The 24,171-nt window shown below is 44.2% G+C and overlaps 1 protein-coding gene across 1 annotated transcript in view; it reads right to left on the minus strand.

Annotated features, from left to right (window-relative positions):
- The window catches only part of LOC125688321 (collagen alpha-1(VII) chain-like), a 96,474-nt gene that overhangs the window by 9,003 nt on the left and 63,300 nt on the right, over positions 1-24,171 (minus strand). Inside the window, exons 62-82 of the mRNA XM_048934306.1 lie at positions 24,080-24,115; positions 23,628-23,687; positions 23,051-23,176; positions 22,729-22,800; positions 22,512-22,547; positions 21,868-21,927; positions 20,067-20,111; positions 19,442-19,477; positions 18,423-18,458; positions 16,072-16,128; positions 15,815-15,886; positions 14,780-14,851; positions 14,083-14,118; positions 7,659-7,739; positions 6,806-6,859; positions 6,411-6,464; positions 5,557-5,619; positions 5,063-5,125; positions 4,225-4,341; positions 1,029-1,106; positions 715-768 (exon numbers count right to left, since the gene is read on the minus strand). Coding sequence (XP_048790263.1) covers positions 715-768; positions 1,029-1,106; positions 4,225-4,341; positions 5,063-5,125; positions 5,557-5,619; positions 6,411-6,464; positions 6,806-6,859; positions 7,659-7,739; positions 14,083-14,118; positions 14,780-14,851; positions 15,815-15,886; positions 16,072-16,128; positions 18,423-18,458; positions 19,442-19,477; positions 20,067-20,111; positions 21,868-21,927; positions 22,512-22,547; positions 22,729-22,800; positions 23,051-23,176; positions 23,628-23,687; positions 24,080-24,115 — 1,308 coding nt within the window. The remainder of the gene's footprint in view (positions 1-714; positions 769-1,028; positions 1,107-4,224; positions 4,342-5,062; positions 5,126-5,556; positions 5,620-6,410; positions 6,465-6,805; positions 6,860-7,658; positions 7,740-14,082; positions 14,119-14,779; positions 14,852-15,814; positions 15,887-16,071; positions 16,129-18,422; positions 18,459-19,441; positions 19,478-20,066; positions 20,112-21,867; positions 21,928-22,511; positions 22,548-22,728; positions 22,801-23,050; positions 23,177-23,627; positions 23,688-24,079; positions 24,116-24,171) is intronic.

The raw sequence follows: 24,171 nt of genomic DNA on the forward strand, positions 1-24,171 counted from the left end.
TTGAGGCACTGGAATGTGCTGCCAAGAGGTGTGTGGATGCCCCATACTTTGAGACATTCATGGTCAGGCTGGACCAGGCTCTGAGCACCTGATCAAGCTGTAGATGTCTCTTTTCACTGCAGGAGAATTGGACTAAATGCCCTTTTAAAGTCCCTTCCAACTCATATGGTTCTATGATTCTGTGAGTTTAAGTTGAGCATCCTGCATGTCCAGTGGCAGGCATCCTAATGCAACTTTGTATGATATGGTCACTGTTTTTTCAGGATGACAAATTTCGGGGCATTTGTTGTATAGAAAGCTTATCTTAACTCAGTATCCCATTCATAGGACACCCTTACCATTAACATCTATTATAAAACTAATAGTGCCAGATATCTACACACTGAAAAGATGCAAATACAGCATGGTATCAATCCTATCTGCCAAGCATGAGTTTGAAAAAACACGGTAAGGATGGAAGAGGAGAAATATGCCCCAAGCTCTGGGTCATTGTTTGCACTCTCAGTGTGCTGCCTAGCACACTGCTCCTGCTTCAGCCCATGCAAATCTGACCCATGTCTGGGTAAAGGCCAACACTCTCATTTCCCGGATATTCTCTGCATGAATTTATTTCTCATCATTTCCCTCCTCCCTTACGCTTCTTAGGGGCATTTTGCCCTATTTTCTCTATTCAGCCCTGTGTAACACGATGAAATCTTAGACTAAAGTACTCACAGAAAGACCAGGATCTCCCTTTTCTCCTTTCTGACCAGCTGGACCATTTTCACCCTGTTAAAAACACTTAAGTCATTACAAAAGCTCAGTAAATTGAACATTAAACGCTCCAAGAATAAGTGCACCTTAGAGAGGAAAGGATGCTCTAGAAATGGAGATGGGGAAAAATGCTCACGTGTTTTCTCATAAATTTAAGGGTTATCAGTGAGCAGGAAGGAATGGTATCATCCACATGCAGGGAGACAAAGCGTGTGTCAGAGGGCTGGTGCAGGCTCCCTCACCAGGACACAAGGATGGCTCATCCTCATACTGACCATTACTCCTTTTTGCCCATCCATGCCTGGAGGACCTCTGAGGCAGAGCTGAGGTCTTCCTCTTCTCCCTCGTGGACCCTAGAGAAGATGAGAACAGCTCCATTAGCAGTACTGGGACAATCTCTGGAGATCTTTCATGACACAACTTGGGGTATTTCCCCTAAAGCTCAGTGTGGGGATCAGTAGAGGAATTGAAGAGTCCTCTGGATCTCCAAACAGATCAGATGTGATGAGACAGAACCCTGGACTTTGCACCATCTGCCCCATGTGGGCAACCACAAGGATCTCCTTATAGCCAACAACCTTCAGAAAGGGCAAATGCTATGGGGCAGAAGTTTTCTTTCTCCAGCTCTTTGTTCAGCACTAATTTAAGAAGCAGAGTCTCAGCAGGAGGAGAAGGACTTGCAGAGTAAGATAACACCCTCTCACATTAGAAACAGTTCAAACCCAGCGGATTTCTCTTCTTATTTAGGGAAAAGACAAGTAGATGTTGTGAGTGTAGAAAGTGGCATCTCATAGTCTCTCGTTAATCACTGTCTAAATGAAAGTCATTTATTATCTCATACCTGGCTTTCTGAGCATGCAGTGCTTGTAAATGCTAATTTAAAAACTTCCAGCCTTTTTAAACATGCATGAAGGGCTCTCATACTTTTGGCTCCTTCCTCCTCTGTGTGATTCTTTCGATAAATTTTTCATGACAAGGTGCAGCCCGGGGAGTGAGGAAGGAAAGAGCAATGGTCTGGGGCTGGATTTGGCCCATACTTCAGTGTTCTAGAAAGGGGATTTCTATACTTTGCCCGCTGTAAGGACAGTTCTTCCAATAATCACCCATGGTTTCATGATGAAACACAGCGTGGGATTCAGCTGTAGCTGCTGAGCAATGCTGGAGTCCCAAAGCTTCCTCTATGTTCAGGCTGTTCTGAATCAAGCCTTTATTTGATGCCACAGGACACAATACAGACGATCAACCTGATTATCACTACAACACGGACTTGGCTCCACCACCTTCCTTAATTCTTCCCTAGGACTTAAACCCCAGCATTTGGTATTCCTTGTGTTCTGGTTACAAACTTTCTCAACACATGACATTCTTTTGGTTAATAATCAACAAACCTGCACAGATACCTTTAACCAATCCTCTGCTAGGCTCCAGTTGGAGTTGGAAGGCTTTAGAGTTGGAAGGGATTTTTAAAGGCCATCTGGTCCAACTCCCTTGCAATGAATAGGGACATCTACAGCTCAGTCAGGTGCTCAGACACACCATCCTGACCTTGGATGCCTCTAGGGACAAGGCATCCTCTATGTCACTGGGCAGCTTGTAAAGGTGCCTCACTGCCCTTATTGTAAAAATGGCAGTGAATCTAGTTGACCTAATGAGGTCCAGACTCATTTGGACTTCATACAGAATTGTGCCTGAACAATCCCAAATTCTACCTTTGACAGCAAGAACATTTTTCACTGATGTATCTTCACCAGCATAGACCTGTAATGTCAAATGTAGCTGCACATCGACTAAGTTCATCGTGCTTTTAAACGTGTTTGTAATTTGGCACAGGACCATGATGCAGTGGCCATGAGAGTTTGGATTATTTGGCTGGGATAAATCTGCAGTACATAAAAGATTAAAGCCAGAGTTCCTACTTCTTTTCCTTATCTCCAAACTACAGCGCAATCTACTTCCCATCTGGCAGCAAAATGAAGTATTTTTTTGCATTTGGGGATAAGGTTTAGTGGGCGTGGTGGTGTTGGGTTGATGGTTAATCTTGATGACCCTTGATTTCTTTTCCAGCCTTAATGATTCTATGATTTTGCAGACAGTATGTGTACACGTGTTGTCTACATACACACACACAGATGGATTAACTCCTTAGACTTACTTTTGTTAAGGACAAATCACTCAATGGTGTTACATGTCACACCAAGTGAGGCCAGTGCAAGTTAAAACAAGGCTATCTCTGAGATGGCTTATTTGACATAGTCCATCTTTCAGGTAGTTACTCAACTTCAGTTTTTCTTTTGTTCTCTCTTCCTTCATATTAATGTATATATTCTTTCATTCAAGCCTAAAACTCAGTCAGTTTCACCACTCGAAAAAGGTATTTTCACTTCCAGTCCTCTTCCACTTGAAAAACTTTTCGTTACTTAATGGATGCTATCTAAGGGTGGATGATTAACATTAATCTCTAGTATTGTCCCTCTGCATTGTGTTGGCAGCAGCAAGACACCCTTCATTACCATAGAATCTGGAGGCAGCATGTTCCTACTCATAAACAGCATTAGCATGTCTCATTTCCAAGTCTTTTTGTTACATTCAAAAGATGCCTAGCATGTCTTGCATGCAAAGACACCTGTTAAGAGTGGGCTTCAAACAGGGTTTGAAAGCCATTTGCTCCTTCTGGGGCCTGGGCATCCTGCTCCCTAGATAATTAGCAATAGGAGGGGTGCACTTGATGCTAACTTGAAATTAGCAGCCTTCCTTCCTTCACTGAGAGGTCATGTCTTGCACTGCAGATAGGAAGAGGGGAAAGGAAAAAATACTTATGGGGATAAATACACCAAGAGATGAAGTATATTGACCAAGATCCCACAGAAAGATAGCAGATGTTGCAGCCATCCTCTTTCAGTTTGGGAGACCTCAGGTGCCAGTTCGTAAGTGGAGGATATGTATAGAATCATAGAATCATTAAGGTTGGAAAAGACCTCTAAGATCAAGTCCAACCATCGACCCACTCCCACCATGTCCACTAAACCATGCCCTCAAAGTGCCACATCTCCACAGTTTTTGAGCACCTCCAGGGACAACAACTCCACCACATCCCTGGGCAGCCTGTATACATGGTGATGTGGGGGGATCCATCTGGGGTTCTGTGTCACATGAGGGTGTGAGATGCAACCCCTTGGATGGCAACTGGAGCAGAGCCCTCCAAGGAAGATAAATCCATGAGGTCTAGGGCAGTGTCTTATCTCCTCCAGCTCTTGGAGAAGCACAGCTGTGTGCTGATCCTTGCTGGAGTTGCTCTGTAAGCATTGGTATATGGGTTTCCAGACAGCACAGGTGTCATGGCATTAAGAATCATAGAATCATAGTATTGCTCAGGTTGGAAAAGACCTTAAAGATCATCAAGTCCAACAACAACCTAACCATACTACCCTAACTCTAGCAACCCTCTGCTTAATCACGTCCCTTGCTGCTCACCTGTGGTCCTGGTTTGCCCTGGGGCCCTTGAGGTCCATCTGGTCCTGCTGCTCCAGCTTTTCCAGGCCATCCCATTTGTCCTTTGAAGCCTCCCAAACCAGGAATTCCCTTTGACCCCTAAGAATCAGCAGTAGAGAGCAGTTCAGAGATTTTATCAAGCACAGGTGGTTTTAGAGACAGGCAAACCAGATATTATCCAAATATCTTCATGGGCCTTGGCTATACAGTGAGACCCTTCTGTTTTGCTTTCCATGTCCACTCTTCCAGAAAGCACATCATTGCTTGGTGACATGGATGTCCCTCCCCTCTAGGATGATGCCCAACAACTCCTAATGCCCAACTTTCTTTAAATATGTAAGAAGATTCCTTTAGTCTGTCTTTTCCCATATCCATGTCTACAGCACCTAGGAGGCAGCAGTGTTATCCATTTTCTCTCCTCTGCAGCATGCCCAGCATCCTGTGTATGGTGATGTTAAAATCATAGAACTACAGAAAATCCCAAGATGGGAGGGACCCATAAGGATCATCCAGTCCAAGTCATTGAGTTGAATAAACTCTGACAACTCATCCCACTTCAAAGGTCTGGATGGCTTTTCCTCATGCTAAGCATGCACCCTCCTGGGGTTTCATGCATCAGCAGGAGGTGAATTTAAGAAGACCTCCTTCTCCTGCCCTTTCCACCTGCAGTCCCAGCCTTAATGCTCCAGACAGTTGACATTTGACCGCTGAAAAGGGTACCTATGATGCATAAAGTGCATAATATTGTAAACTTGACCTGATGGATGTGGGATTCATTCTTTTATAAATGGCAGCTCGATGCAGTGTGGTAAGCACTAACCTTTTCTCCTTTCTCCCCAGGAATCCCAAAGGCACCGTCATCACCTGGTGCTCCTTGTTCACCCTGGAGGGAGCCAAGATAAAATCACTGCCGATGCAGACTTGGCATGGTTGCAATTTTCTGAACAAACCGCCTCTTCTTCACATTACAGTATTATTTATTAAGTGTAACCCATCAGAATCTCTCAGCCTGTGCACTAGTGCTACTCAAAGAGACTGAAAGTAATCATATTAAAAAGCCCCATTACTTATCATGTGCAGTAGTGCATGAGAAGCATCTGGGTGGGGGTGGATGAAGTTGGCTGAGTTGAGTGAAGAGGTCCCTAACCCCAGATGTCCAAGAATTTTCACCCAAATATATGTCGGGCTATAGGATTAGATACAGAATAACCCTGTTTGTGCTGTCAAAAAGAAAGAAGCACATTACACAGGTTGTTTCCCAAAGGTTTTAGGCAATTTCCCATTTGTTGGCAGATGTGCAATTTAGGTATTCACCTTTGGTCCATATGGTCCATCTGCTCCTGGGATTCCTGGTTTTCCAGGACTGCCAATTTCTCCCTATGGATGCAAAATCAATGAATGGGATGTAAGCAAACACAATCTCTAAAACACTGGGAAAACTAGCTCCAAAATGGCAAGGCGAGTAAATGGCACTGTGGAGGGTATGGAAATAATGACACTTCCGGTAGGAGAAACCCTAAATACAGGAAAATTCCTACTTCAGATTGATACAGACTTTAGACTGCCCTGACTTCATAATCACTTATGTGAAAGTAGGTGGGAAGTCCACTGAACAGTACTTAATTTGCCCAATAGGCCAAGGCAGATGAAGGAAAATATTAATAATAAAAATATATCCCCTTGGTTCAGTTGTCAAGTGTTCCCTTACATCTTACTGAGCTCTTCAAAACCCTTCATAAAAAGACCATTAAGGGCCATTATCCCTGTTTATAGAGAAAGGACTGCTGGTGCTGGCAATCAGTGCAATGTGCCTGGCAGTAATTGCAAATTAAGTCCAGGCAGTTGCTAAGCCACAGACCAGAAGGATATTTCAGAAGGAGTTCAGATTGTAAAAAAAAAAGGAAGTGTCAATCCCCAGACTGTGACCACATATCTCTATACTGCAGCCTGGAGCTTCAAGCCATAGAATCATAGAATCTTTAAGGTTGGGAAAGACCACTAAGATCATCTGGTCCAGCCATCAATCCAACACCACTGTGCAGAGGGTCTTCTGCATGAGCTAGCATGGTTTTTTCAAGCATGGTGCTACCCTCGTAACGAGTAAGAAATAGGAATGACTGCTGGAAATGGGGCTACCAGAGCAGGAGATAGAGCTAGGCTGAGCTCACCTTGATGCCCTTGGCTCCTGGAGCACCAATGCGTCCTGGCAGCCCACGTAAGCCCTGGGGAGAAAGCAAATCATGGGAAGTCATTGATGTTGTATCAAGGTGAAGGCAAGTAGGATGAAAACTGTGCACTTGGTTAGCCTTAGTGCAAGAATATCCCTGACCCACAGGACCCTTCCCCATGAACCCCATCCAGCCTGGAGTCTGATTTCTCCTCTCTGCCTGTTTCAACCTTTGTTTCACAGGATGACAGAGTGGCTGAGGTTGGAAGGGACCTTTGGAGGTCATTTTATCCAACCATTCTGCTCAAACAAGGCCATAAAGTGATGGCTGTCCAGGACAACATCCAGACAGTTTTTTGAATATGGAGATTTCATAGGATCTCACCCAGCTCCTACCTTTATTCCTTTCCGCCCAATGTCTCCAGTGATCCCAGGATCACCTTTTTCTCCCTAAAAATGAAATGAAATGAAATGAAATAAGATAAACATATAACACACATCCTGACAGGTTAAGAATGCCTCCCTGGTGGTTAAAGGTAGCATCATTTTACATTTCTTTGTTCTTTTAACCACTTGGGACTCCTGGAAAATTTGCAGATCATAGATTCATAGAATCACTGGATGATTTGGGTTGAGAGGGACCTTTAAAGATCATCTACTTCAGCACTCCTGCCATAAGCAGGGACATCTTTAAACAGAACAGCTTGTTTTAAACCCTGTCCAACATGACTTCCATATGGGAAATCCACAGCTTTTCTGGTCCAGGATTTCTCCACTCTCCTTATTGAAAATTTCTTCCTCATATCCAATCTAAATCTATACTTTTATTTTCTGTTTAAAACCTTTCCCCCTTGTTTTGTTACCATAGGACCAAATAAAAAGTCTTCCTTTGTCTTTCTTATAACCCCTGTTACACATGGAGTTAAACAACCCCAACTCTCAAGTAACAAAGGAAAACACATTGTGAATGGGAAAAGTTGAACGGCACCACTAGAGATACATACATAAATTCTCTACTGGCATCTAGAGAAGACTCCTAAAAACTGGGCCAGGATGTGCATTAGAGCCCTCTCTAGGAAGTTTAGGCAGAAATTTCATCTCTCTTTTTGAAAGAGTCGCCCTGAACTCTTATTTCTAATTCCAGTAATGGGAAACACAGGATGTGGGAGGAGAAATGAGCTCAGGTTTGAGAAAGACCAGGAGCCTCTTTCTGCCTTCCAAACTAACCATATCCTTTCTTGCTACTCACTGGCTTCCCCTTCTGTCCCTGAAGACCTCTGTCACCTTTGGCTCCCTTGATTCCATTCCTCCCATCGAGGCCTGCTGTACCCTGCCAAAGAGGAGCACAATGAATTTCTGGGTTAGCTTTTGCAAGGAGATCACAGAGTACAGTCATCAGGGTGGAAATTCAGTAGTAAGAGCCTGAGTAGAACGTTCCAACAGTTGGAGATCAGAAGCCATCCTAATACTAGTACTGAAAGATGAGGCTTGGGTTTACAACCATTGACAACCAGTAGCAAGTGCAATCCAGAAGCTGGCTTTTTTACAATCACAGGTTGGGAAACTGAGGCACACAGAGGTTAAAGAGTAGTTCTGGGGAAGAAAATTGGGATGGTGATGATTGCAGTTGGAAATAGGAGCAGAAACACTAAGCTGGCAGCATCCCACTGTGTGAGTTGTTTTGTTGGGTTGCCCACAATCCTGGGCACTGGGTCAGCAGCTCAGTTTCAGACCCATTCAGTCAAGGGAAGAAGTGCTATGTGGTGAAATTCAATTTGTGAACAACCATTCTACTTGCTGAGTGCAGATCCATGTATGGGGTTGTTCACCGTTGCAGTGCAGAGAATACCTCCCATCTGGGGATGAAAGAGATTCTCATCCAGCCCAAACACATGGGCAACATAGGACAGAGTTATTCCTCCATGAAAACACCACAGCATTGCAATCTGGAGGTCTATGAGCCATTCTACGTCTTAGCTCATCCTGGGACATACAGTACTTCATCAAATATTTATTTATATTTTGGATTAAAGGCAGTATTTGAGGACACACAGCATGCTCTTCCATGGCTCTGTTGATCACATCTGGATTGGGTAAAGTCCGTGCTCCTCAAGCCCTGCTTGCATGATCAGACCTGAATATCTCATGCATGCTGTTTATTTATTGGTAACTATTTATTGAAACAATCAATATGAAGCTCTTGCCGAGGAAGTAAATGGACTATAAAAAGCACAACTAATTAGAATTCCTGTTTGCTAGGACAGATTGAATGCTTAGAGGGTAATAAACCTTTTGGTTCAATGGTTAAATCTCAAGAGCCCAGGATACCTTCAATTGCCTGGCATTTTTCAGATTGCTCTGAACTAGGTACAGATCCATCTGGCTAGGGATTTATATATATACACCTGTACCCAAGGGGATGGGCTAAGGCTTATTCTTGAATACTGCCTGGTCCTGAAGGAACTTGACACTAGCTAGCAACTTCCCAATTAGCTCTAATAGCCCTCTCAGCACCTGAATTTATTCATCCATAGGGGTTTCTGTGTCAAAGTGAGACCTTTCTGTCTTTACTTGTGCTTCCTTTACCTTCCTGTCTCCAACTCATAGCTCTCCAGTGAGCCTTAGACTGCAAGGTGCTTCTTGCCTTCAGCCTGAAGGGAACCCAGATGGCTTTAGGAAGAGTAAAGCTCAGAGTATGTGCTGTTAAGTAGAAGGGTAAATGGTCTTAGGTACTCAGTACTCCAGTAAATCATAAAATCATTAAAGTTGGAAAAGGCCTCTAAGATAATCAGATCCAACCATCAACCCATTGCCACCATGCCCAGTAAGCCATGTCCCTCAGTGCCAAATCTCCTCATATCTTGAGCACCTCCAGGGATGGTGATTCCCCCACCTCCTTGACCATCCTGTTCCAATGCATCATCACTCTTTCAGAGAAGAAATTGCCCCTTATAACCAACTTGAACCTCCCTGTCTGAAAAGAGTCATGGAGGAAGAGGATTTAAAAACGAGAATGAGAGGAAAATGTTCATGCACTGAGCAAGGGAAACAAGCTGAATGGGAATTTGTTCCCTACGATTTACATTCTGTGTTTTGCCAGGACAAATGGAGGCTGGGCAATAAAAGCTAGTAAAATGACAGTTCAAAGGCAATTACTGGTGGACTACTGGAAACGGCTTTTGCTGTTTGGTTCTGTTATTAAAGTGTTGCTGGAACAGGCTTCATTTAACTGTAAAGACACCAGGTTCCACGAAAGCACGGCAATGGAGAAGCTTAGTCATAAGTCCTGACGCAAAGATGACTTTGAACTGAGGTTCTCTGCACAAATTCCTGCAAAGATTTGGGCTGGAGCCAGGGAGGAGCCTGTGTGATCACCAGGCTCAACGTCTCCATTCAGATGAGATGAGAAATTAGCTGGGTCACCCTTGGAAAGCATCAAATCCATCTGCAGGAATGCATTGCAACCCGAAAAAAATCAATCCAAAGCAGCAGGGAAGACACATGAAAGGACAAATGCATTTCCAAACCATGATAGAGGCCAGCCACGTTCAATCCAGGCACTGGGAGGGCAGTGATGTGCAGTGCAGACTCAATTGATAGCAAATAATTGTATGCATCTTGCTGCACTGGCTAAACACAGTGAAGAATATGCAGATGTTATTTCCATTTTGATAAAGGAGTTTGAAAACAGGTTTCAACATTGAAAAAAAAAATTAAAAAATCATAAATTTACGTTTACGGCACCATTTTCAGTTCATATCAATACAAGACCTGCAAGTCTTGGAACACATAGAGTTGCAATCAGATATGCAACTAAAAAAATCTGATCATGTCTCTCTACCCCTTTCATTACCCCTCTCTTACCAGAGAAAAATATCCCTTGCTTCACACTCACACCTTATTCATTAGCATACTGCCAAAAAGCAACGGCATTTGTGAACAGTTGTCAAGGATGAAGTGCAGGAAAAGTAAAGTTTCATCAAAAAAGCCCTGATGAACACCTTGAGAATGTTCTAAGAATTGCAGCCACTTCCACTGAACCAGACTGATGCATCACAAAATCAAGGTCAAATATTCCACCAGCTGTATGCTTTTGTTCCTCTCTCTCTTTTCTTTTAAACACTTTAAGAAAAATATTAAAAATTAAAATGTCTTGTTACTTATATTCTGATGATGGCATATAATTTAACTAGGGTTCCTCCAAAAGTAATGCCTCCTGTTTTATGATGTTGGCCCATAATGTCAGAGGCGGATGTTGATGATGATATGGTAGAAGTTGATTCTTCCCATCAGTATCCTCTCACATTTTTGTTGCTATGTGACAGGAGGCAGCAGAGGGGCACAGTCTGACAGAATGTCACTTGACATGGAAGTGTGTATGGAACAAGGGTGTATCACTGAATTCACCCATGTGGAAAATATTGCACCCATTGGTATTCACTGACACTTGCTGAATGTTTATGGAAACCAAACAATAAATGCTGCACAGTGAGGCAGTGGGTGGTACATTAAACAGTGGCAGTAATGGGTCACCTCTGCTGGTGCACATTTTTACGAGCACAACATGTGAGTTCTTGTCTATCATTGGTGAAAATACATAGCTGCTGGTGGTAACTCTGTTGAAAAATAGTAGCTCATAGCTGAGAATTTGCCCTATCAAACAGTGTTATTCTGCCCTCTGTGTCTGTCGTAGTCTTCATGGAAATAATTAGGAAGCATTACTTTCGGAGCAACTTATGTGCATGGGGCTCAAGGTCCAAGTATGCCAAAAGTTCGGAGACTCATGGCATAGGCTGTTAGCTTTGCTAAAATGTTTCCCACCTCCTGGCCTTCAGTGCTCAATATTTGATGGGATGATACACCTGAAGTAGCTGAGTGTCTCGATGTGAGAGTTCAACTGTGTTTTTATCCCTTCCCTGCTGTGTCTTGTATCTGGAAGTCAATTTGTTTGGGCAGAGATTTCCACCTGTGGCTACAAGGTCTAGATGACCAAAGTTCCTGATTACCTTGGACTTTCCAGAAATGCTCATGGCACCCTCTTTGGCAAAATCATCTCAGATAATGGCTTTTCCTACCCTACGTGGGAAGTCAGAGGCACCTCTTGTCAAGCCCAGGATGGACATCCACACCCCACCTATCCTCACCTCTGGCTTGAAACCACCCACTGCTCAGCAGGCAGGAGAATTGGGTTTCCAAATGGGGTTAACTATTAGGCTTTCATTAGGTTCATGCAGCTGGTGGAGGGAGGTAGGGCTCTCATGTTGGTTCCCTGAATAGCTCTTCAATAGCTCTATCTGCTTCAAGAGCTCTGGTGCTCTTATGTTGTCTGATAAAGTCAAATTCATGTTGGGTATTATCAAACCTAACATAGTCTTGAGTTAGAGGGCCTTGGTTGTAATGTAATGAAGTGGTTCTCTGCACAAATTCCTGCAAAGATTTGGGTTGGAGCCAGGGAGGAGCCTGAGTCAACAGCCATTTGGCTTCCTCAGATATAGGGCAAGGATCCAAGGACTGCTGGGCAGCTACAGAGCCCAGTTCTCATGAGGACATGAAGAACATCTTTGAGACTCTATCTGTAAAGCTAGTGAGGAGGACTGCAAGCCAGGATGGAGAGGGCCTAAGAACACTCATAACTGTGGACTCTGGAAACACAAAATAGGGAGTAATAGCAAGAGATGGGGAGAAGAGTATTCATAATACAGCTTTAGGGAGAATAATGGGTTAATCTGCCAGAATTTTAATGCATTGAAAGAAGAGGTATATAGAAGAGGAGTTGGAAGCTCTAATACATGATCAAGATTGCACTTTAATAGGCATAACACAGACTAGAATATTAATATCAAAGGTGAAGCAGGGCAGGAATATAAATGTAAGTGTGTAGTGCTTTTAGAAAAGAGGGAAGTGTCTTGAATACCAAGAATGCACTCATTTGCCTTGAGATCCAGTTGTAAAGTCATCTAAATCCATTGAAATTCTCTGGACAGTGATTATAGGGAGGGGATACAAACGTTGTCACTTGGTTGGGAAGTCCTATAGACCATCAAATCAAAAAGGTAATTGGATGAGACTTATTACAAGCTGGTTTACAGGAGTGATTTTTGGTCGTGCTGGAACTTCTGTCTCCCCAGATACCAGCCAGGAGGGAATGCAGTAGGATGTAAAGCAACTGGCAAGTTTTTGCAGTAAATTGGTGGTGATTTGTAGATACGATGGATGGAATTAGAGGTGGCTGAAGGAAAATGAAGACAGCGAGATATTATCACTGAGGCTTTGCATAAAAGATTGGGTACAGGCAGAGTGGAACAAGTCATATCTGCCTTGAAGAAAAGGGAAAAAGAAGACTAGAGCAATGATAGATGAAATAGCCTAAACCCCCCCTCTCCCTTAACATGGGAGAAAACAATCAAAGCATCTGTGAACACTCTGAAGACAAAGTGAGACATTGTCAACCTGGTTTTGTGCAGAGCAAGTTACACCGGGATGTCATGTCCTACCACGGGTGTCTGAAATAGATTATATGAGTCATGGTCTGAGAGTACCTAAAACTCTCTATTAAATAGTCTCAGTCCAGCGTGCTTGGATGCAGAAAGCGAACACGGCAGACATCTAACCTGAGGTCAGATGAATTTCATCCAGGCTGTCGTATATCATGGCTCCTCTGTCACAGCCCTGGCTTTGATGTGAGAGTTGCAATTTTAGAAATTTAATGAAAAAACAAAACCAAGCATAGTGTTCTTAGTCCAGCTCTAAGCACAGCAGGGATTGTGTTCCCTGCACCAGCAAAATCACCAAATATTTTCCAAAGAAGGATTACTTAGCTCTCCTCGGATAATGATCAACAAGATGCCAATTTCTGGTCATTAATTATGTCATGAACTGATCTTTATGGGTGCTGGTAGAAAACTGCACATCTCGCATCCACAGGTGGACTGCTGCTGGTCAGGATGGTGGATTCCCACTGGAATTCAATTGAGCTTCCTTTGATGCACTACAAACATCTCTATTCACTCCCTGCGAGTTGAATTTTAATGCTAATAGTTGTCACCTATGGATTCAGGTGCTCATAGTGAAGCAGTTTCCAAAATGTACTCTATACGCTGTGATCAGAGAATCATAGAGTGGCTTGGTTTGGAAGGGACCTCAAAGATCACCCATTTCCATCCCCCAGTAATGAGGGGTGCAGCATACTGATGTCTTATGTCGTTCTCATTGCTCTGGTGAAGTGCTCATCAGCTGCTTGCAGTCAAGCAGAGGTTGAAATGCTTAATTGAATGAGGGCATTTTTCTCAGTAAGCAATTACCAGTTTGGATCACGAGCTCATAAACACTACACAACCATCACCAGTAATCAGCTGAGCAACTTCATCTGTTCATGTCTGGAAATGCCCCTGGAAATGCTAAAGGCATTAAAAATAATAAGTAGATGCATATTTCATGTGCATTCATATTGCATGTTTGTGATGCAAAACACAATGTCCTATTACAACTTACCTTTGGCTTTGGTCCCTCTTGCCCAAGGCTGATTTTCCAGCAAAACCTCTCTGAATGTGGGCTTTGTGGAAAAGCACAGAGCCAACATCACCTCACCTCCCCCGTGACCCATTCATGTGGCCATAGGTGGAAGTGCCAGCCCAGCTATGTGCCCAAAGACAGAGAAACATGCTCCAACTCACGGCAGAGCCCAGCAGGCCTGGTTCTCCTGGCTCCCCCTGAAAGGAAAACGATGATGAGTAACAAGGGGAAAGTGCTGCTGTACTTCCTGTGGAATTGGGGATTGTCAGAGGACATAACTACAGCAGATGGAAGGGGCAGATAGGATCCCTTAAACATCTCAGATGGGCAACTGAAGGGAGCCCTACGTCTCCATTGAGTATGATTTAGACAGGAATTCATACCTTGCATATAAATGCTGACATTTCAGCAAACCATTACTATCATAGCACAGGGAAGATGTCAGAGCACTCTGCTGCTTTAGAAAAAGGGAAGAATCTCTTGGGCTTTCCTGGCTACTTCTGCTTTTTGGTAACTCCACAACATTTAAATCAGCGATTTCAAAGAAGAAATAATACAATCAATCATAGAATCATAGAATGGTTTAGCTTGGAAGGGACCTTAGTGATCATGCAACTCCAACCCCCCTGCTGTGGGCAGGCTGCCCCAAACCACATCAGGCAGCCCAGAGCTCCATCCAACCTGGCTTTGAATGCCTTCAAGGATGCAACATCCACACCTTCTTTGGGCAAAGAATCATATGTTGAAAAAAAGAAGTATATGAAATCCTGTCAAAGGATTTTATATATCAACTCATGTGTGATTTTACAGTTCAGTCCTTAAAGATGATACCTTAGAATAGGTGTTGGGCATACTCACTTTCTGTCCCACTGGTCCTCTTGTTCCAAAAAGCCCCATGGCTCCCTTGGAGCCAGCTTCACCTCTGATTCCCTAAAATTATAGAATATCTGTCAGATACATTCTGAGTACACTGTGCTCTTGAAGTGGCCCCTCCTGAGAGAGAACCCTATGAAGATGAAAGAGTGAAGGACAATAAGAATCACTTCTATAGCAGGCTTCACCTCCAAGGATCCCAAAGATGTTTATGGCAGCCAGTGCCAGGGAAGGAAGCCACCAGCAGAAACATGGCTCAGTTCTGAAAGGGAATTAGTGCCTGGTGATGGGGACCGAAGGAAAATAAGCAGAGAAGGGCCTCAGATATTTTAAAGAAGTTGCCTCTTTGCTAATGCTGAAGTACAAAACCCTGGTTGAATGTCTAGTGGTGGAGTAGTGGTGCTCCATCTAAATACACTCAGATATTCAGCCAAAAGGTGCTGTTGCTTTAGGAGACGCTTACATTTTATTATTATTATTATTATTATTTAATAAGAGAGCAGTCTGACAGATATTGTGTGTGAGACTTCATCTGACAAAAACACAAGTATCACCCATGGGACCTTCTGCACCTTGCTTTTACAGTCACTGGGGATCTAATCAGGGATGCTGCTGTTGTAGACACATTTATTCTGCACCATGTCAGACTTTTAGAACAAAACCCATTAACATGATACAAAAATAGGGATGACTGGTGCATGGAGATTTAATTCATGACTCAGTCTGAGTGGGAGAGCTATGTGATTCCTTCCAGTGGAGTGATGGGTTGAGACCTGACACCTCCACAGGTGCCAAGGCTCAAGTCCAATCCCAGCCCATCCCCATCGTATCCTTCAGTGCCACGTCTCCACATTTCTTGAACATCTCCAGGGACAGTGATTCCACCACCTCCCTGGCAGCCTGTGCCAATGCATTACCACTTTTTCTGAGCTTCAGGGTTTCAAGCAGCATGTCCAGCTCTTGGAGAGAAACAGGACTCTTCCAATGTTATGTGTCTCTGTCCCATTGGGAGGTTCATACCTTTTCTCCTGCAGGCCCATCCTCTCCCTTCTCGCCTTTGTCTCCATCAAAACCTGGCAGGCCTTGTTCACCCTGAATGATAGGACAGAAATTGTGGGGTTGTGCCTCTCTCAAGAAAGGACCCATCTCTCAGTCAGTGGCTTTGGAACAAAGCACTGGTTTGCAGTGGATACCCAAGCTGTGCTGAATCACAACAACAGTAGAACTTATAGAATAACCTGAATTGGAAAGGACTTATATAAGGGTCATCAACTTACAGGATCTCCTTTACTGCCTTTGTAGCCTTGGGGTCCAAAACCAGTCATGGTCTCACCCTAGAGAAAGGAGACACAGAAGAGATGTAGATAACAAGCGGTACCTGAACTCATGGCTCCCACTGGATAGGACCACACTTGCTGTGATGGGGAAAACAGCAAAACGGTAACAAACATCTGCAATGAAGGTGAGCATTTTCTAAACTGTGGTCCATATGGAAGGTATGGGTGGACAGTAATAAGTAAGTTTAATTTTTTCTCAACTAAAAGCTAGGTGATGAATATGCATGGAAGATAACAAGTTCTGAATTTTGACAGTGATCTCTTGCTCAAGAAAATGTTGGGGCCCAATGGCATAGCCAGTCTAGATGTCCCAACTAGAAGTGGAGCTGTGCATGGGAAAGTGGAACCCCAAGGTTCAATTCCCAATCTGAAGTCATGAGTGATCAGACAGGTCCATATCTGACATGGTGGCTTGGCTCCTTCATCACCATGTGTCACTTCGGATGTCAAGGTTTGCATCTCCTCCCACGTGCAGGACCTGGTTGTAGGCTCATGGTGCCCTGATTTATGGTCATGCAGCTGGAGCTGAGGTTGGTGAGTAGTACTTATGGCACCCATCAGAGCTAGCTTTTTTTACATCAGAAACATTGATTCTGCAAGCCAGGGCACTGTGACCAGCTGACAAGTACATGTTTCTAATATGCTTCCCCAAAAGCATTCCAGAGATTGCCATTAGCATCTCTGGGACACCCTGAAACTCTACATGGCAATAAGAAGAACAGGTGCAGATGCAGCAAGGCATGGGTTTTGGAGGCAGGACAGTATGGAGGGTGATCTCCTATTACAGACACAGAAAGAAGCACCTTTCCCCTTTGGAAGATTTTAAAATTCGATTTGGATGCTGAGTGCAGCCTGCAGTTAGAATTTCACTATTGTTATTAGCAGCGTACAGCATGGATTTATTCATTTTTTTCCCCTTGGAAGATAAATTAACCCCTTACAGGCTGGTAATTCTCCTTGCTAGCCCCTTTTGGCAACTGTAGCCTATCTGAAACAGTCTCCCTTTGTACCAGCTCTCTTCAATGTTGCAAATATCCATCCCTTTTCAGGAAGACTGTGTTTTGCTGCTAGACTCTTAACAAACATCCATGAATCAACATTCCCCAGAATTTGACCATCTTTTGCAACTTATACAGTGATCACTATCAGATCCTGCTCCAAGTCTATCTTCATATGCTTCCTGCTTTCCTGCTTTTCAGTGTTTGTAATGGAGATGGGATGGGGCTCGAGCAATTTTGCAGACAAAAGGGAGCATAAAGATTCTGTAGTTTAATCCAATGCACAGCAGAGGCTCTGAAAAGCACACAGTTCCACTTGTATTGATGGAGAGGGAGTTATAAAGTAAGTTAAACTGTAACCATGGGGAATGAATCCAAGCCAATCATCCCTCTCTCTCAGTTCTATCTCATACACCTCTTCATATTTTACTAAGGTATTCTTTGGAAAATGCATTACACATTCCTTCAACTCGGGAAGTGTTTTGGGGCCTCCTCACGAAGCAGATTAGGAGTTGATTTGTCTCTGGAGCAAGTCCCTTTTGAAAGCAGCCTCCTCAGAGACAAATTGGCCCTGATCATTTAATGCTGCATGACTCAAAGGCGAAATCATCATGTAGGTTTTCAAAAACTCATTTTCTTACAAGCCACCTCAGTAAGGGAGGAAGTTAACAAAACACTGGACAGAAATTCAGCATTTTCTGTTCACTTTCTGCTCTCGGGGTTATTTTGCATTACCTGCCATGAGCCAGACTGGGGTGTGCTTTGGGGCGAGCTCATTAACAAAAGTCAGTGGCACTTTTTTTTCTTCCCTTACATCATAGAAAGCATTTTTGTGCCCAAAAAAACTGCTGCTGAAATGACTTCTTTTTTGCTCCTATTGACAATGGCTGTTGTCAATGGCTGTTTGTCAGCCCATTAAAACTGTGGTGCCAGATCCACTCTGACCATTGCATAGAGTGCAAGCAAGAAGCCAGCAAAGTGGATTGAACCCACTGGGAAATCCCATGAAGGAAGGAAGCATCTAAAACTTGCATTCAACTGCATGGGTGTATAAATGTAGAGAGAATGGTCCCAAACTCTTGGGTGTACATAGTGAAGGGACCATCTGTAAATAGGGAAACACCCATTAGACAGAAGGAAAACACATACCAGTATTTCTTATCATTTATGTCTCTACTTTGTCTGATCACTGAACTGTTCAAATAACTGTCCATCTGCTCACAGGTAACAATAAAGCCCTAACAGCCTTTTACCCCATCTGCCCCAAAAGGTCACAATCTGGAACGTTCTTACTCTTTCTCCCTTGGGTCCCAGAAGTCCCCGATCACCCTGAAACCAAGCAAGAAATAAAGGCAGTGAGTGATTCCCTTTTTATTCACGCTTTCTGTGCTACTCAGTCCACTGATTTGCACACCAAGCCCACCTATCATAGCTGGGAGTCAGCTCCCCTAGGCACTCCGCCAAAGCTTACCATGGGAAATTGTGCACAACTAAAATATATTGTGCTGACCAAAATTAAAGACCTGGGACTGACATGTTTTGATTGACTTCATGCTCAATATGTCCACACTGCAGAACTGTCATTGGATTTCCACCTCCCAGTGGGGCATGGAAGCTCTGGTAACATGTCAGTATTACACCTAGGGTGGGAAGGCATCCTGTGTTTTATAGAATTTCCCAAATTTCAATCTCAAATCTTGGATTTTGCAGTAAAAGTGTATGAAATACTAACTCTTCCACAAGGCTTTTTGTAGGAGGTGGGATATGAAGCTAAAGGGCAGGATTTGGTACTGATGGCATCTCATACCCTTCTTCAGTGCTCATGACTGGCAAAGTGACAGCAGATGGAAGAGACTGGAAGGCCCAGGTGGGGATATGAGAGCAAAGAGAGACTGTAAAACTGCACTGAGTTGCTTTTGAGTAGCAGCATTATATGTGGTTGCCTTCATTCCAGTGTTTGATTGCACATCCCTACATTTGGACAAGATTTACTCTTCCCATTGCTGCATTTTTCAACTGCCCAAGGCTTGCAAGAGGGAAATGGCAGAAGGAGAGCAAAGGGATTCCTTTCTGTCCAAACTCCCAAATTTCCTCCCTTCCCACCATCCTAAAAAATACTTTAAAAAGAGGCTTGCAGAAAAATAACATGCACCCTGATCCCAGCCCAGACCTTACAGGGGACTGCTTGTCACTTCAGACTTCCACACATCGATTAAAGTTCCCTCCCAGTCTGTCCCAGAAAGATTCCCCACAATGGTGTGCCCTCCTTTTCAGGAACTGCATAGGAAAAGGTGACAGTGACTGTTGCTTACTCTTTCGCCTTTCACACCTGGGAGACCTTTTAGACCCTGCAAGGACACAAAACAAGATGTGAGGATAAATACAAGTGAGGGAAGATATTAGGAAAAAAAGAGCAGTCTACACTCTAAGACAGAGCTGCCTTCAAGAAGAGATTTCAGCATAGAGAAGCTGCTGGTGGAAGGGGTGCAGAAGCTAGATCGGACAACTTGCCCTGTTTTGCAAGCCTCATGTGGAGACTTCTGTATGCTTAACAGCAACTAGACACAGCCACAATCTCTCAGGTCTCCCATAGGCCCCTCTAGGTGGAGGTGACAGGATCTCCAGTCATCCCTCATCACAGGAGTGGGCAGGGACAGGATAGACTGGGATGGCCCATGGCCAAGTGGCCAAGAGGATAAAGCAATTATGCTTGGCATGACAGCTTATGTCTCACATGTGGCTAAAGGTTTTACAGTCAACCGTTCCAACACAGCATAAGAATTTGGGTTCCCTAAGTTTCTATTTCCCACTGGAAGCATCAAACTACTCAATTTTTTTTTAATTGCTCATAGGAATTTTTTTCCAGCTCTGAAGCTGCCCATACATCATGCAGCCCTGAAATTGTCTATACTGTGAAATCAGCACATTAACACTCACCATCATACCAATGGGGCCCTGGACTCCCATGATGCCCTCGTCACCCTGTTAGGAAAGAGAGGTGTAGTGATGGCCGTCAGCAGACACATGCAACACACACAGTTCCAGATCCACAATCCATCCCATGGGGGTCAATAGGAGTTGAGAATGCAGAAGCCTAGATCTGTAAAGGGAGTTTTGCAACTCCGTTCACTTATATGTCTACGTGCATTAGGTGTCCCATGGTTCTGGATTAAAGGACTTAAAGATCTCCATACCACACACATGCCACTGTAGTTGGACAATGTACTCTGTATTCAGAAAATACTCTGGTCAGCTTCAAGTTTCAGCTTCTCCTCAGCTTTCAAGAGAAACACATCTGTAGGATGATCTGAACCTGATTCAGCATGATATTAATCACTCTAAAAAGGTGCCTTCTCTCTGTTTCCATAGGGAGGCATTGGTTGGAATGGCTTAGAAGAAGCAATCTGAGGTTGGGTATCCTAGTGTGTCCTTTCTCAAGCTGTATTTACACGTGACAAAAGCATGGACAGCAAAGGGCAGAGGTCTGAGATGTTCCCAGTGTCCCAGGAGAATTCTCACCCTCAATCAGAGAGCTCAGTAGATTTTTATGTGCATTCATAACTTGATTTCAGTAGGACACACCACAGCAAAAAGGTAATCAGAAATTTATCTGAGAACCCACATCGCTGGCTTTCAGAAGGAAGATACCACCAGTCAACTGCTCAATTCATGCCTTTGGAGGCCAATGTGGGGCTTATCTTCATACCTAGCTCTTGCTCCCAGATGCCAGAGAACTTCTTAATGTTTCTTCAAGTGTGCTACTGACTCTTTTTAAACCTTACTACAAGGGATAGCTGGTGGATCTGTGAAGTGCTTCAATGATTTCACTGAGTAGAACCCACAAGACATACATGTCTTTGAGATGCCTAGACTTGGGCATCATCCCGCAAGGCCAAATCTCTCCTATCTGGTCAATATAGTCTGTGATTCTGTAATTCTCTCCAGATTTATGCTGGAGTCAGAAGAGCAGAAACATTATTTCATCTTTCCATTCAGATAATAAAGCTTGAGTGAGGTTTACCCCAGACCTTTCACAGCTGTTGACATTCTCATTAACTGTTTTGTCTCAGGGGCCTCATCGAACCATTCTGCTGGCAGATGGGGAATTTGCCTAAATGGATTGCACCATAAAATCAGTTTATTCATGGAACAGCCACAGATGGAGCAAATTGAAACGTGGCCCTTGATTATGACTCAAGAAGGTCTCCCTGGGGTCTTTGCCAGAAGGGGACCAAAACTTCTCAGCAGCCCGAGGAAAAGTGAGCATTGCTTCCCCAGGGATGACAGAGGGTCAGGAGGGAAGGGGGGAACAAGAGTAAGAAAGTTGGAGGTGGATTCCTGAAGGAATGAGTTTGCAGGTAGCATCCCTCAAGCATACAAAATGAGGTCCTTCCTCACTGAGATGTGCAGATGTATGAATGTAGATGTTACCACTGAAGCTTCCACAGCAAGGGCACAGACATGATGATCAATGCAACACACAGTGCTTGAGGGTGTTCTAATTGCAGAGAGGATTCTAATTGCAATCTGTGGAGAGAATCTGGTCAGTGCCAATTCCAGCTGGGTGTAGCAGTGTCTGTCACCTCCAAATCTGGCCAATGAAAAATTAAAGCAGGCTCTGTTATCAGCTCTTTTGGCATCTTCTGTGATGGGTGAGTAGACAGTGATGGTATATAGTTGCCTCCAAAGGAGGTTAGCTTGCAACAAGCCAAGCAAAGAACATTTACAGAGAACCTACTTGAGAACCAGGCAATCCTCGGGGACCTCTTGGACCAACAGCTCCAATCCCAGTTTCTCCCTGCAGGTCAGAAAGACAGAAGTCTAATTTGGAGGAAGGACACCATATGCCATGACTACTGCTCAGACTGACCATAGAATCATAGAATCATTAAAGTTGGAAAAGATCTCTAAGTTCATCTAATGCACCTGTCTACCTAACACAGTACTGCCCTCTAAACCATGCTGTCCCTAAGCACCACATCTCCATGTATCTTGAACACCTCCAGCAATAATGACTCCACCACCTCCCTGGGCAGCCTGTTCCAGAGCCTGACCACTTTCTTAGAGAAGATTTTTCTATTGTCCAACACTGTGGTGGGACTCGATGATCTTTAAGGTCTTTTCCGACCTCAGTGATTCTATGATTTTGTGGTTCTATGAAATGATTTAAAAGTTACAGAAAGGGGACTCATTTCCATTGACTTTGTGCAGCTCTCTCTGGAAAATGCCCCAACAAATTGGGGGAAGAAGGGCATGAAGGTGAGAGGGGGTGAAGCATCTAGATGGGATCAAAAATAAGGAGCCAGGAGATAGCAGTGGGCTGTCACATTACTGCCCAAGGTTCTAAGCTATCTGTGCCCTTCCTGGAAAGCTGGCACTCACCTTGTTGCCTTTGGGCCCAGGTGTCCCAGGAATCCCCTGTAGGATGAAAAAAAAAACAAAAAAACACAAACAACTTTATTTTGCAAGTCCTTGATGCTCTCCCATCCCAATGAAAAGATAAAAGCACACTCAGCCCAGATACCAGGGCCTCAGCCTCTCTCCCCAGCCAAGTCTCTATGTCTCGCAGAAGGCAAAGGGGGTGATGTATAAAAGTCACCTCTTTTCCTGGGGATCCTGATGGTCCTGCAGGCCCAGCAAGTCCATTCCGGCCTCTCTTCCCACTCTCACCCTTGAAAACAAAATCCTTTAAGGAGGAAAACATCAAAAGGCAAAAGTCCCACTTCTCCCAAGCCAGCCTGAAAGCAGAAGTGTGTCCCTAGGTGCTCCTAGGAGTAGTCTTTGAAATGCTCCCAATGTGGGGGCATCATTGAAGAGATTGTGGACTTCAGTGGACTGGTGTAGGCAGTATCAGGAGGACCACCCTTGTTTTCTCCTTGGGTTAGACAACACAACATGCACAGTGCCCTCACACCACCTGCCTTCTGTCCTGGTGTCCCACGTAGACCTGGAGCCCCTCTGTCTCCCTGTGAGCCAGGAATGCCAGCATTGCCACGAATACCTTGAATGCCCTGGGCTCCTGGAGGTCCTGGAGCCCCTGGCTCACCCTGTGGAATGAATAAGAAGGAATTTAGATTTGAGGTGAGATTAATAACCCTCCAGAAGTCCTGAAGAAAGCCCAGTGGTGTATCCTTGAATTCACATAAGTGGTACGTAGAAATGGGGGTTTTCCAGTAAGAGGTGTTCATAGGGATGGAGTAGAGGCTGTGCCATGCCTTAGTAAATGCAGAAGACCATGGACAGACATTTTTATCCTCTGGACCTGACTTGATCTAAAGTGGTCACTTGGAGGACACAGAACACTCCCTCCATCCCAAACCCTCTTACTGTCTTTGCAAGATGGGTCTAACTTCAATGCTGTTACCATCTTCAGTGTCTTTCCCATCTCAGTCACCACTGTGCCCCACACCTAGCAGTGGGATGATCAGCAAAGACAATGGAATGTAACACCCACAGAAAAGCAAGTGAGATCCTATCCAGAGGAGAAGAAAGATCTACCTTAAATCCTGGGGGTCCAGCCTGACCAACAGGGCCTCTGAACCCAATTCCTGGTTCTCCCTGTGAAGAGAAGAAGGTCAGGAAAAAGCAAGACCACTCTTTGCACTATGGGACCATCAAAAAGCACAAACTGGAACACAAGAGATTCCATGCCAGGAAACACTCCTTTCCTGTGTGGATGGTGGAGCACTGGAACACGTTGCCCAGATAGTCCTGTATCTTCTGACATTACCCTTTTATGATGTGTGCCCTGTCTATATAAGCCATCAGGAGTCCCTACATAGGAGGGATAAATGCTGGGTCCCCTGTGAGTATCCCATTCCAGTTGTGACAAGCCCACATCTCAGGAGTTTATCTGGACTCCTCAGCTTGAGATGGGAGGTTAGATATTGGGAAGGTAGAAGAGTCATAGTGGGAGAAGAGATACCTATGGTAACAGTGCTGTTCTTTACCTTTTGACCACTTTCACCTCTGTCTCCTTTGGTGCCCTGTGAAATGAAGAGAGAGAGTTATCAAGCCTGCTGGAGTGGCTGTGTGAAGCACA

The sequence above is a fragment of the Lagopus muta genome, chromosome 1 (genome assembly GCF_023343835.1).
Source record: "Lagopus muta isolate bLagMut1 chromosome 1, bLagMut1 primary, whole genome shotgun sequence".
Lineage (NCBI taxonomy): Eukaryota > Metazoa > Chordata > Aves > Galliformes > Phasianidae > Lagopus > Lagopus muta.